This window comes from Falco punctatus (genome assembly GCF_963210335.1).
Source record: "Falco punctatus genome assembly, chromosome: 10".
NCBI classification, from domain to species: domain Eukaryota; kingdom Metazoa; phylum Chordata; class Aves; order Falconiformes; family Falconidae; genus Falco; species Falco punctatus.
Genome location: NC_137590.1, coordinates 18,891,885 through 18,904,712, shown reverse-complemented (window position 1 = coordinate 18,904,712; position 12,828 = coordinate 18,891,885). Strand labels below are relative to the sequence as shown.

The 12,828-nt window shown below is 61.1% G+C and overlaps 3 protein-coding genes across 6 annotated transcripts in view; 1 reads left to right on the top strand and 2 right to left on the bottom strand.

The window, feature by feature from the left end:
• LOC308070953 (aldehyde dehydrogenase family 3 member B1-like) overlaps positions 1-2,776 on the bottom strand; it is a 19,642-nt gene extending 16,866 nt beyond the window's left edge. Inside the window, exon 1 of the mRNA XM_080405749.1 lies at positions 2,670-2,776. Within this exon, the coding sequence (XP_080261875.1) occupies positions 2,670-2,699 (30 nt within the window). The 5' untranslated portion in view covers positions 2,700-2,776. The remainder of the gene's footprint in view (positions 1-2,669) is intronic.
• The window catches only part of LOC308070957 (aldehyde dehydrogenase family 3 member B1-like), a gene marked incomplete at its 3' end in the record, with an annotated part of 10,294 nt that extends 1,179 nt beyond the window's left edge, over positions 1-9,115 (bottom strand). Inside the window, exons 1-10 of the mRNA XM_080405756.1 lie at positions 8,921-9,115; positions 5,923-6,126; positions 5,353-5,515; positions 2,670-2,780; positions 2,391-2,511; positions 2,154-2,239; positions 1,855-1,936; positions 1,133-1,519; positions 885-1,051; positions 601-700 (exon numbers count right to left, since the gene is read on the bottom strand). Of these exons, the coding sequence (XP_080261882.1) occupies positions 601-700; positions 885-1,051; positions 1,133-1,519; positions 1,855-1,936; positions 2,154-2,239; positions 2,391-2,511; positions 2,670-2,780; positions 5,353-5,515; positions 5,923-6,077 (1,372 nt within the window). The 5' untranslated portion in view covers positions 6,078-6,126; positions 8,921-9,115. The remainder of the gene's footprint in view (positions 1-600; positions 701-884; positions 1,052-1,132; positions 1,520-1,854; positions 1,937-2,153; positions 2,240-2,390; positions 2,512-2,669; positions 2,781-5,352; positions 5,516-5,922; positions 6,127-8,920) is intronic.
• UNC93B1 (unc-93 homolog B1, TLR signaling regulator) lies at positions 7,583-12,828 on the top strand. Of its 4 annotated transcripts, none has more exons than XM_080405752.1 (12): positions 7,583-8,647; positions 9,532-9,638; positions 9,713-9,854; positions 9,938-10,091; positions 10,165-10,326; positions 10,394-10,523; positions 10,610-10,703; positions 10,795-10,919; positions 10,988-11,170; positions 11,252-11,525; positions 11,770-11,888; positions 12,011-12,828. In XM_080405752.1, exons 1-12 carry the CDS (start codon positions 8,482-8,484, stop codon positions 12,284-12,286), a joined length of 1,932 nt encoding a protein of 643 aa, XP_080261878.1. In that variant the 5' UTR covers positions 7,583-8,481; the 3' UTR covers positions 12,287-12,828. The 4 variants fall into 4 exon arrangements, 3 of the variants coding, with proteins under 3 accessions (XP_080261878.1, XP_080261880.1, XP_080261879.1); XM_080405754.1 differs by lacking the exon at positions 7,583-8,647 and adding an exon at positions 9,108-9,125; XM_080405753.1 differs by lacking the exon at positions 7,583-8,647 and adding an exon at positions 9,141-9,169.

The window sequence follows — 12,828 nt, the reverse complement described above, 5'->3', positions numbered from 1 at the left end:
TGTTACAGGCTCCTACTGAGCACCACGCTGTCTGCAGGAGGAAGCTCACCTACCCGGGAAGTACAACGAGTTGGTTGGTTGTGCTCCCAGACAAGGAGCAGAGTGATGGATAGACCAAAGGCAGTAGCACTTGAGGAGCTCCCAGGTAAGCCTGAGCAGGGCTGGAACCCAACCCTGGCACAAAATTCACTCATGGTGCCCATGCTGCTCAGAAATACCAGGAAAATAATCAAGCAGTTCAGATTTCCCTACCTTCTATATGAAGTGTTTGCATGTACACAGGGAACACCGTGCTTGGGGTGGCAAACACAGAGAGAAGAAACCTCACAGTGCCCCACACACATCCTGCAGAAACGGGGCTGCAAAGCCTGAGAGCTAAGCCCTCGCACAGTGATGCCAGGGGCATCTGGTGGGGTCCTGGCAGGGGCACAAGGATTTCCCTCCCAACCTTTAAGCCCCCTGGACCTGGGACCCAGGCCTGGGTGCCCCAACTGCCCCGAGACCCTTCCACACCGTGGCCAGCACGGCTCAGGCACCGTGGGCAGGATCACACCCGGTGCACGTTGGCCAGGGCAGGCAGCTTGGGGGCTTTGGACCTACCAATTCCACCAAAGGGCAGCGAGGTCAATGTCACGTGCATCAGGGTGTCGTTGCCACAGAAGCCGCCGCTGCTTGTCCGCTCCAGGACCTGTTTCACCACCTGGGAGGGAAGCAGAGAAGGGTGTGTGGGTCTTCCACCCTGGCTCTGCAAGTAGCATTTGTCAAATGTGACCCAACTCATCCAAAGACCCTTCAGAACATGCCCCGGGCTGTCAGCAAGGTGGTCACAAGCCCTGCTGCCCCATTTCCCTCAACCTCTTTTCTGGTCCATGGACCACACGCACCTTGCTGTCACAGGAGAAGGCATAGATGGCCAGCGGCTGCGGCCGTGCGTTGATAAAGTCGATGGCTTCATCCATGTCGGCCACAACAACAATGGGCAGGATGGGCCCAAAGATCTCCTCCTGCATGGCAGGGTCAGAGGGCAGCACATCCGCCAGCACCGTGGGAGCTGCAGAGAAGGGTTATGGCAAAACATTACCCGGCGCATGGGCACAGGTGGTCCCACAAGCCCCGGGCCCCACATCCTCACCGATGTAGCGCTCCTTCTCGTCCGTCTGTCCCCCGATGGCCACGCGCCCGCTGCACAGCAGTGCCCGGATGCGGCGGAACTGCTTGTCCCCCACAATGCGACCGAAGTCAGGGGATTCCCGGGGGTTGGAGCCAAAAAATTCAGTGATGGCCTCACGCAGGGCAGGCATCAGCTTCTCCTGCATCTCCAGGCTGCACAGCACGTAGTCGGGCGCAATGCAGGTCTGCCCCGCGTTGAAGAAGCGGCCCCAGGCCACGCGCCGGGCCACGTTCTGCACATCACAGGTGTCAGACACGTAGCAGGGGTTCTTGCCCCCCAGCTCCAGTGTTATGGGCGTCAGGTGCTTGGCGGCAGCTGTCATCACGATCCTCCCCACGGAGGGGCTGCCTGTGGGCAGGGAAGAGATGCATCATGGTGAGGATCCCACCAGCTACAGCACAGCTCTGGGATGTGGCACTCTGGGGAGCCAGGTCCAGGAGAAACATACCAAGTCCCAGCAAACCCTCAGACACACACATACTGGATTCTCCAACAGATCCTGACACCAGATGCCCAACGCAATGAGCTCTGCCTTCTCCGAGAGCAGGGAAGGGGTCTTGTTTGCATGCCAGCTGCCCACTGTCTCCCACTGATGGGCAGGGTAGCTCACAGTGGGGTGTCCAGAGGGAATCCCTCACTGCACAAAAGCCAGGCAGGGCTCTGCTCTGGCCCACAGGACGTACCAGTGAAGAAGATGTAGTCAAACTTGTTCTCCAGCAGCCTGGTGGTCTCCTGCACACCCGCGGTCACCACGGCAAAGCAGTCCTGCCACATAAGATGAAGGGTACCCCGCTGTCAGCACCTGCCTGGGCCACTGTGTCCCCATCCCCACCAACAGCATCCCGGGCTGCTGAGCGCGGAGGAAGGACATACAGCAGCACCTGAAACCAGGGATGAAGTGGTGCTGGCGTGTGCAAGGCAGGGTTGGGAACACCACAGCCCTGGGGCAGGGACAGGCACAAGGACAGGAAGAACTTCTTACATTGTCCAGGTAGCAGGTCAGCATTTCGGCAACAAGCCTCTCTGTGTTCTTGGATGTCTCCGAGGGTTTGACAACAACACAGTTACCTGGGAGGAGACAGACAGGACATCAGAGCAGTGACATGGTGACAGCCAGCCCTTGTGGCATCCCAGTCTGGGGTCAAGGCCCCTGGCAGACCCCCTTGCCAGCACCTGGCACTGCCTGGATCCTCCAGGCCAGAGGAGAGGTTCGGCTCACCAGCAGCAATGGCCCCAATGAGGGGCACCAGGAGGAGGTGGATGGGGTAGTTCCAGGGTGCAATGATGAGCACCACGCCATACGGGTCCTTGCGGATGAAGGCCGAGTCCAGCTGTGTCACCTGCAAGAAAGATCATGACCTCAGTGCTGCTTCTGTCGCCTCCTGTCCAGCCTCAGCCCGGCATGCAGTGCTGCCCTCCCCAACCCACTCTGCCCCTCACCACCGACAAGTCACCTCCCCTCTTCCCTTCCCAAGTCAGCCCAGAGCTTCTGCCTTACCAGATTCTTGTCCACGTACTCGTCCTTCATCCAGTGGGACAGGTTGTTCAGGGTGTCATTGAGATTGTTCTTGCAGAGGAGGATCTCAGTGAAGTAAGCCTCAAAGGATGGCTGGGGACAGACATCACATAAGCATCACCCCAACACTGACCCCATCTCCTTCCCTTCTGCAGGAGACATCTTCCCCTCTTCTGCCCATGAAGAGCAGGAGAAGCTATTATTAAGTAGGATCTATCAAGCAGAAGTTCCTATCACCTCCCTGGGGAATATCAGCCCCTGAAATTTTATGAAAATAGGTATTTGGCAGAGAAGAAAAACAATATTTAACATCTTCAACAATATTTAACAGCTTTCTGAGCTCAGCATCTGTGAAATGCTCACCTGGCAACAGAGCCCTGAGCCAAGAGGGGACTGAGCAATGTCACTGGAGCTCCAGAAAAGCTGGTATTGCTGTCAGAGGCAGCTCTGTGCTGCTGGCCCAGGGTGGGACAGTGCTCTTGCACTGGTGTGTTTGTGTCCTGACCACTTGGACACACAAGCTGGAAGCAAAGCCCTGAGCTCCCTCCCATGCACAAAAGCTGAACTTAAAATGTTGCTTTGTTTGAAGAGAAATACGAAGAAGAGCAACCACTTAATTAAACACCCCATGATGGAATTTGGCCGAGTGCTATCAGACTCCCATTCCAGGCAGAAACCCCCTGGAGCTCCTGGAGCTCCTGCACTCGGCTGGCATGCAGCTGGGAAAGGCAGGTCAGGTGAGATGTCCTGGTCAGGGAATTAAACAAACCCAGCAGGTTTCTCCGAGATACACCATCCCAACAGGCAATGACTAAATGGACAGTGACTCGGGAGCAGTGGCGGGACGTCAGAGCCGGCATCCAGGAGCTGCCAAGGCATTTCCTGCCCATGGTGGGTCCTCCCCGCTGCCGTAACTACAGCTGTGAAGCACAGCTCAGGACTGTTCTTGCAGGAGAAGTGTAACGACACAAGAAGGTAACAGCAGGCTCAGTAAATCCCCTGCATTGCCCTGGGGAGCAGGAGGAGCAAAGCTCCTGTGCCATGAATCCATGTTTGCAAAGTGCAGTGGACGCAGCTGTCTGACACCCTCCACCACAACGTCCTCTGGACTCCAACCCCAAAGCATCCCTGGGTGGGAGCCTTCTCATCGCTGCAGCAACACACCACTTTGGGGTTGGAAAGTTTGGTTGCTGACGCCCAGGCAGCAACCTCTCATGCTCCACCACCAAGCCCCAGCTCAAGGGACCCTGAGGTCCCTGACACCACTCAAGGGCCTGGACACATGCTGCTGCCAGGAGGCCAAGCTGCTCCTAGACACGAGGGCTCAGCAGGCACATCAGACATGCGGTGAAGCAACGGGGTTGCTCTCAGCCTGAGCTGACAGTTGCATCACTAGGAGGATGAAGAAACTGCTGGTGAAGATGGGCTATCAAGGGTTTTGATGGGGCATGAAGGTTATAAGATGGGACATTAAGTCTGAGGTCATCCAAGCACCTTCAGTCATCAGTGGAGAGTAACTGGCACCCCTGGCGGTGAGGTACCCACCCCAGATACGTAAGACCAGATGAACTGTCCCTCTAACTATGAAGACCCGACTGCATAACAAGCATATTACAAGACAACTGGCTCTAATTACATACAATTAGGAGAGATGAAGGACGCACTTCGAGCACTGATGCCTATCAACCCCTGACTGAAGGAGAAGGCCCTCACCTCAAACAAACAAGGCAATTACAAGCCTTGGGAGATGTCAGGATGTTGAAAGTCATGTCTGAGAGCACAGGCTGCTGTGCTGATGCACCCACAGACACTAATCCTTCGGGTCTGAGTGCTACCACTACCAGACAAGACCAGTTATGCTGCGTCAGGTCAAGCTATCCCTCTGAAAATGTTTCCTAATGCTGCGTGAGCAAAGCGTGCAGTGGTCTGTTGGGCTGCAGCACGTCAGGGTAAGAAAAACCAGGAGGAGAAAAGGGTCCTGAAGCAGCTAGACAGAGAAGTGGTGAGCTGAGACTGCTAGACACAGCCACATCAGGAATGCTCCCGCTTCCTCAGCAGACCATCTGGGAGCTCCCGCTGTGCCACAATAACCAGAGCCACATCCAGGTCCCTGCCTGTGCCACCGGCTCAGTGCCATGCCAGCAAAACCAGTCCCTGTGGGGCCAGCAGCCCTGGGAGGAATGTGCAATGCCAGCACCTTGCACAACGCCAGTAATCTCGGGTGCAACCAGGCTGGCAAGAAGCACCCCAGGACAATACCCTCTGTGGAGGTCACATGAAACCACCCGGGACTCGATGCATGGGGCAGATGCAGAGGGTGAAGCTCAGCAATGCTGAGGGTCCCACCTGGCAGCACCCAACAGGGCCTTTGGCCAGTTTAAGTGCACCAGGGATGGGGTTAGCAGCATCGAGCCTGCCTAGCAGCACAGTCCCTACACATCCTCCAGCTAACCCTGGCTACAAAGAGCTCTGCAGGGACGCAGTACCTACAGGTACACCACACCAGCCGTGGAGCACATCAAGGGGGATGCAGGACCCTGATGAGGGGACCCCCATGCCCAGAGCCCCACGCCTGCACCCAGGAGGATGCAAGACCCAGACAAGAGGGTATGAAAGGCCCCAGAGATGTGACCCTGGTGGCCAGCACCCATCCATTCTCTCTCACCTTGCCCATGTCCAAGGCGGTGGCATCCAGGATGTCCTGCTTCTTCTCATCCAAGAAGCGTCCCAGGGCTTCCAGCTGGGCCATGCGGTACTCCATGGGCCGTGTCTTCCCCGAGAGCCAGGCTGCCCGCAGGTGGCTCACCAGCCCCGCGTAGGGGTTCCCGCTGTGGGGACAGGGATGTCAGTGAGACCCTAGCCATGTCAGAGCTCTCATGCTCCCAGTGAGGATGGAGAGGAGCTCCATGTCATGCCAGCTCCACATCATTCCAGCCCAGCATCAAACCAGAGTCCCTGGGGAGAGGACAGGGACTCCACACGCCTGAGTCTTTCCCTCGCTGCAGGGAACAAGGGCTCCTTGTGCCCCCTGCACAGCACCATTCCCAGCAGTCCTTTTGTTTCCTCCCTTGAGCCATGCTGGGGTGTCGTGGCCCAAGGACCCCAAACTTGTCCCCCAGCATCCCTCATCAGCACTAACCCAGGGACACCATCACCCCAGTGCTGCCACAGCACCTGCTGCCCACCTCACCCCAAGCACCCTGTCTCCCTTCTGCCCCTGTCCCCTCGCTCTCACCATATGGCACTGCAGATCACTGGCCCCTTCCCGATGCCTCCGCTGGCCTCGCTGCCTGCACTGCACCCAGCAGCTTTCCCGACATCGCTGCCCACCGGGCTGCACTTGCCGTAGCCCAGGGGCTGCTGCCCAGGGAGCTCGAGGGGCTGGTGCATGCCAAGCTGTGGGAATGAGCTGCTGGTCTCCACGGAGAGTGTGGTGGCCCTGGGGAGAGACACGGAGTGGGTTACGCTGCAGCTGGAAGCGCCAGAGATGCCGGCTCAATCCCAAGAGTCACGCCGCAGCGAGACACCCACGCCCCGAGCTGGCCGAGGCACCCCGCGGCACCTCTGAAGGGTGGTTGGGTGCTCAGGGCTGTGCTGGCCACCGGCTGACTCAGCCCGGCGCGGCTGCCAGAGGCCCCGGTGCACCCGGCGGGGGATGCCTGGGATTCCCGGGCCCTTCCTGAACTCTGGGATCACCGCCAGCCTCTGGCCATGGACCTGCCTGGGCTGCCCTGCTGACACAGGGTCACCTCGCAGGGACCCTGGTGTGGGGCAGCATCCCGGGCTGACCCATGGGGATCCCAGGGACCCTGGTGCGGGGCTGTGTGAGCTGCAGCAGTACCTTCAGGCACAGCATCACTCCACCAGCACACAAAGACACCCCCAGAGCTGCGGCGCAGAGGCACAGCCCCACATCTTTCCCCACCTCCCTGGCCCTTCTCCATGCCAAATGCACCCACTCTTCCTTGAGAGAACCCACCCAGTGGGGTGCCCAGTGCCCCACAGCCTCCACCTGCATGGGGCCAGCTGAGTGCCACAAAGGGGGGTCCAGTCCCTGGGGCCCCAAGGTGCCTACCTGGGGGGCTGAGTGGTGGCAAGAGGTAAGTGAGGTCAGGCTGGCACTGCTGAGGCTCAGAGTGCCCCTCCTAAATGCTGTGGGGCTGGTGGCCAGGCCCCACGGCCAGGGGCGGGCAGGACTGTGCCCCGCCTCTGTGGGGCTGGCAGTGGGGCCAAGGCCTGGGACAGGATGGGATGGGACCTCCCCCATGGGACAGTGGCACTGGGAAACTGCTGTGGCCACCTAACCAGTGCCACGAACCGTGACCCACAGGGACCCCACAGACACCTCATCTTGCTCTCCTGGGCTACCCTGACCCACAGGAACCCCAGAGACACCCATTGTCCTGTCCCCCGGGGCCACCCTGCCCCCCAGTGCCACCACAGACACCCATCATGCTGATTCCTAAGGGTACCATGACCAATAGATACCCCTCACCCTGCTCCCCTGGGACCACCCTGACCACAGGGACCCCACTGACACCCATCAACCTGCTTCTTGGAACCACCCTGACCCACGGAGACTCCATAGACACCCATAATCCTGATCTTTGGGACCACCCTGACCCAGGGGGACCCCAAAGAAACCCGTCATCATGATCTTTGGGACCACTTTGACCCATGGGGACCCCACAGACATGCCAATGGACCCCACGGGTCCCCTGTCTGCCCACTCCGACCCCAGTGCCAGCTGGTTGAGCCCTCAGCTCACCCTGTGTCCAGCCATGCCTGATGGCACTAGTTTCTCCTGCCCAGCACCGCAACCTTCACCTCCCCTCGGCCAGCTCCCCACATACCCGCTCCTCCACCCGGGACTAATTACCCCGCTTCGTAAACAGGAAGGGCAGCAGCCCTGTCCCACACACCCCGCCACCACATCCCGGCTCAGCCCACATGGCCACACTCCCCAGGGACCGCAGCAGCTCTCCAGGGAAGGCAGAAAGGATCCCCGCTGCTGGTAGCCCAGATTGGCACCATGAGCTTGGCCATGATGCCCAGGGCAGCCCTAGGAGCCAGCCTTGGCTTTTGGAGGGCACAGCTATCCCCCAAGCACCCCCTGCCTCCCCAGAAGATGCCACACATCCGCTGGAGAGACCCACTAGGGACCCAAAATGGCCTCATGGGGGGTACCAGGGTCCCCCATCCTAAGGTGGGACATGCCTGGGCAAGAGATGCTCTGCACAGTTTTCTGAGGATGCAGAAAACCAGGGCACTGCTCTCCACCAGACCTGGGGGTTGCATGGTGCTGGGGACCCAAATCAGCCCCAGGGGGGGACACACACTAGGGGGGCTGCACCCCCAGCCTGCCTCGCTCCCCCCATCACTCAGGTTTGGGGCCATGGACCTGCACCCCTGGGAAGGGCCCTTGCCCCCTGGCACCCCGGGGTGGCTCCTCTCACCCTTGCCCAGGGCAAGGGGGCGTCAAGATGGGTGCTGTTCCCCAGCAGCCCCTGGGGCTGCATCCTGCGCTACTGTGGCCCTTCCTGGGGCTGTCCCGCATCCCACAGAATCCATGGCCACAGCACCCTCCCCACGTGGTACTGGCTGATCCTCCACCACATCTCAAGAATCCCCCACTACCGGCTGGGCCGGATCCTGCCCTGGCTCCCTGTGAGGGAGATTTCACCCTCCCCACCCTGCCCTGGAGCACCGGCACTGCACAGCCATGGGCACCCCAGCATCACCACGTGCCTGAGCACCCTCCCAGCCCTGGGTTTTGGGTGACACAAGGACAGGCATGTGCCCCACCACCCCCCAAACCAGCCCTGCACCCCCAAACCGGGATGTCCCCCAACTGAGCACCCTGCCACATCACACAGGCCAGGAAGGGGAAGCGAGAGCAGCAGAGCAGGCACCCAGTGCCACCAGCCACCCCAAGCAGGCAGCACCCACACCAGGGCCTGGTGGGAGTGAGGAGGAGCTGTGGGGGGTACAGGGGTGCTGAGAAGTGGGGTGCTGTGCAGGGGGCGGAACAGACGCTGTGTGTGTTGGGGTGGGTGCTGTGCAAGGCAGGGATGCAATGGGTGCTGTGCTGGGGTGGGGGGATGCAACGGGTGCTGTGCTGGGGGACAGGGTGCTGGGGGGATGCAATGGGTGCTGTGCAAGGGGGGTCTGGGTGCTGTGCAGGGTGCAGATTGGGGTGTGATGGGTGCTGGGGGTGGGTTGGAGCAGTATACCGAGGACGGGTGCGGGTGAGGGGCTCTGGGGGTGCGGACCGGAGGCGGCAGCAGCACAGGCGGGCCGAGTGCGGGACCCGGGGGTGCGGGACCCGGGGGTGCGGGACCCAGGGGTGCGGGAGCGGCCCCTTTAAACGCCCCTGTCCCGCCCGCGCCGTCCGAAAGAGGAAGCGGCGGCCGCTCCGCCCCGAGGCTCTGGCCCCGGGTACAGGGGAGCGCGGTCCGGGGGTGCCGGGGTTCAAAGCACATGTGTGCAGGGCCTGGGGTGCTGGGCACAGGGGTGCAAAACACATGGGTGCAGGGGCTGGGGGTGCACATCTGGGAGCGCTGAATGCGGGGGTGCGGAGCACATGGGTGTCAGTGTCGTGGTGCTGGGCACAGGGGTGCAGAGCACGTGGGTGCAGGGTCTGGGGGTGCAGGACACATGGGTGCAAGGTGCTGGGGGTGCAATACATGGGTGCGGGGTCTGGGGGTGCTGGGCATAGGGGTGCAAAGCACATGGGTGCAGAGTCTGGGGGTGCTGGCACAGGGGTGCAGCTCTGGGGGTACAAGACACATGGGCGCAAGGCTTGGGGATGCCAACAGGGTCCCCCTACCCCTACACCATCCAGGCCCCCTCCTGCCAGTGGTAGCGATGGAGAAAGACCCCACCTACTACCAGGATGCGGCCAAAGCAGTGGGGGGCAATGGGCTGGGTGCCGAGGGCACTGAGGCGCAGGTGAGGCTGGGGAGGCACCCGGGGGGACTGGGCTGGTGGCCATCCCCAGAGCTGACAGCCGGGGTCACCTGCAGCTGGACGATTTTGTGAGCACTCACCCCGACTACAACGAGGAGGAGGAGGAGCAGAAGTACTTCCGCCGCAAGCGCCTCGGTGTTGTCAAGAACGTGCTGGCCGCCAGCCTGGCTGGCATGCTCACCTACGGCGTCTACCTGGGTATGGCCCTGCCCCTTCCCAGGGACCCCCTGCTGTGGTGTGGGGGGCTCAGGGCAGGGGTGACAGCCACTGGACCCCCCCAGGCCTGCTGCAGATGCAGCTGATCCTGCATTATGATGAGACCTATCGGGAGGTGAAGTACAGCAACATAGAACTGGAGGATATTGACCGCAAGGTGTTGATGGGCATCAACATCACCCCTGTCGCAGCGCTGCTCTACACGCCCATCCTCATCAGGTATGGTACTGCCTGTGCTCCCCGCCAGCATGTCAGCATGGGCACTGACGCTTCTTCCTCCTCGCCGTGGCAGGTTTTTTGGCACCAAGTGGGCCATGTTCCTGGCGGTGGGCATCTACGCCCTCTTCGTCTCCAGCAACTACTGGGAACGCTACTACACACTGGTGCCCTCTGCTGTGGCCATCGGCGTGGCCATCGTACCCCTCTGGGCCTCCATGGGCAACTACATCACACGGTAGGCAGCGGAGGGGGGACATGACAGGGGGGCTGGGGGGCACGAGCTTACCCACCGTGCCATGCAGGATGGCCCAGAAGTACTATGAGTACGTCAACTACAAGGAGGAACACGTGCAGGAGCAGCAGCAGGCACCACAAGGAGCCTGCAATACCTACATCATCATCTTCCAGACCATCTTCTACGCCTGCTTCCATGTGAGCACTGGGTGGGGTGCATGGCATGGGCAGGGGGCTGCTCCAGGCAGCCTGGTGCTGAGCATCCCCTGCTATATGTCTTGCAGCTGAGCTTCGTCTGTGCTCAGATGCCCATGCTCTTCTTCCTCAACAACTACCTCTACCAGCTGAACCACACGCTCTTTGGGGTCAAGCACTGTGGTAAGTACAAGGACACAGCATAGCAAGGTGGTGTGGGGAACCCCCTGGTTGGGGCTAAACCGTGGCATGTGCCCCCCCAACCCCCCGGCAGGGACCCTGAGCCATGGCACACTGCCTGGCTTCAACAAGACGGTGCTGCAGAGCCTGCCCCGCAGCGTCAACCTCATCATCGTGGAGAGCGCTTTGATGGCAGCTGCCTTCCTCGCCATGCTGGTGGTGAGTGCTGCGGCGGGCAGGGGATGGGCCTGGATGCCAGCAGTGCCTCACCTACAGCCACGCGGCAGGTCCTGGTGCTCTGCGGCTCGGCGTATCGGCCCACGGAGGAGATCGACCTGCGTAGCATCGGCTGGGGAAACATCTTCCAGCTGCCCTTCAAGCATATGCGGGACTACCGCCTGCGCCACCTCTTCCCCTTGTTCATCTACAGCGGCTTCGAGGTGCTCTTCGTCTGCACTGGCTTCTCCCTGGTAGGGCCCAGGGACAGGGCGGGGGGGGTGACAGAGCAGGGACAGCCTGGCCAGGCAACACTGAGCCTGTGCTTGCTGCAGAACTATGGTGTATGTACCCTGGGGCTGGAGAAGCTGGCGTACCTCCTCATGGCCTACGGCTTCTCTGCCTCGGCGTGCTCCAGCCTGGCCCTCTCCATGCTGCGCCTGCGGCGGCATATCCCACTGCTAGCTGGAATACTCATCCACGCCGCCCTCCTGGTGACTCTTTTCTTCTGGGCACCTGAGCCCCGGCATGTGGTCCAGGCACCTCTGCTCTACACCATAGCCGTGCTCTGGGGCACAGGAAGTGCCCTCAACAAGACCAGCATTAGCAGTGAGTACCGGGAAGGTCCCCAGCACAGCCTCTCTTGTCCCCTGGCACAGCCAGGCTGTCCCCAGCTTTCCAATGCATCCTCTCCTCATGTTCCTGGGCACTGCAACCTGGGTGGTCCCCAGCTCCTTGGACCTGCTGACAAGGAGCAGGACAGACCCGCTGTGGCTGGGTCCTGCTAACAGTGTCCCAAAAGGGGACACCGGCACAAGAGGGGGATGCTGACAACCAGTCTCCTCTGGCGCAGTCCTCCTGGGCATGCTGTACACAGACAAGGAGCGCCAAGACTTTGTCTTTACCATCTACCACTGGTGGCAGGCCCTGGCAATCTTCACTGTCTACCTGTGGTCAGGGCTGCCCATGAAGGTAAGCGTGGCCAGGCAGGCAGTCATCCCCACAGTGCCCCCCCGCTGGCTCCATCACCTCCAGAGCCTGCCAGGCTCAGGGAATGCAATGTCACGCCAGTCTCCCGCTTTGCCCTCCTGCAGGCCAAGCTCTCCATCATGCTGCTGGCGCTTGTGGTGGCAGTGGGGGCCTACCTCTGGATGGAGCACAAGCTGGCACAGCACATGGCGTACCGGCTGCCCCGCATCCCCCGCCCACGCCACAAGATGCATGGCTACCGCTACTTGGAGGAGGACAACTCAGATGAGACTGGCTCAGAGGGTGATGGCGGCAGCAGCAATGATGACAATGACAGGCACCCAGCAGAGGCCACCAATGCGGACGAGCTGCCAAGAGATGATGAGGACCAGCTGGGTTAGAGACAGCCTGCCCTGGCCCACCACGGTGGTCACCCCTCCTGGTCTCTGAACCTGAGCAGGGAGTCCACAGCCCCCCTGGAGCTGCCCAAACCCCCGAAGCAGGCTCAAACTTCCACAGCCCTCCCAAGCCAGGCCCGCAGACACCCTTGCCAAGCCTGCAGCCCACCCCAGGCCAGGCCCACCAGACCCTCCTCAGGCAGGCCTACAGCCCCACAAGCCAGTCCCACAGACTCCCTTAACCAGATCTGCAGCCCCTCAGGCCAGGCTCACAGCGGCCCCAGGCCAGACCAGGCCTGAGGCCCCTCAAGCAGGTCCACCACCCCTCAGGCCAGGCCTACAGCCCCCCAGACTAAGCCCACAGCCCCCCCCAAACCAAGCCCACAGTCCTTCAGGCCAGGCCCGCGCCCCCCCTCAAGCCAGGCCAGACTCACAGCCCCTCAGGCCAGACCGGCAGCCCCCCACCGCCAGCTAAAGCGCCACCCCTACGCCAGCCCGCGCCCCCTTATGCTCCTCTACGGCTCAATAAAAGCTCTTCCACCCAC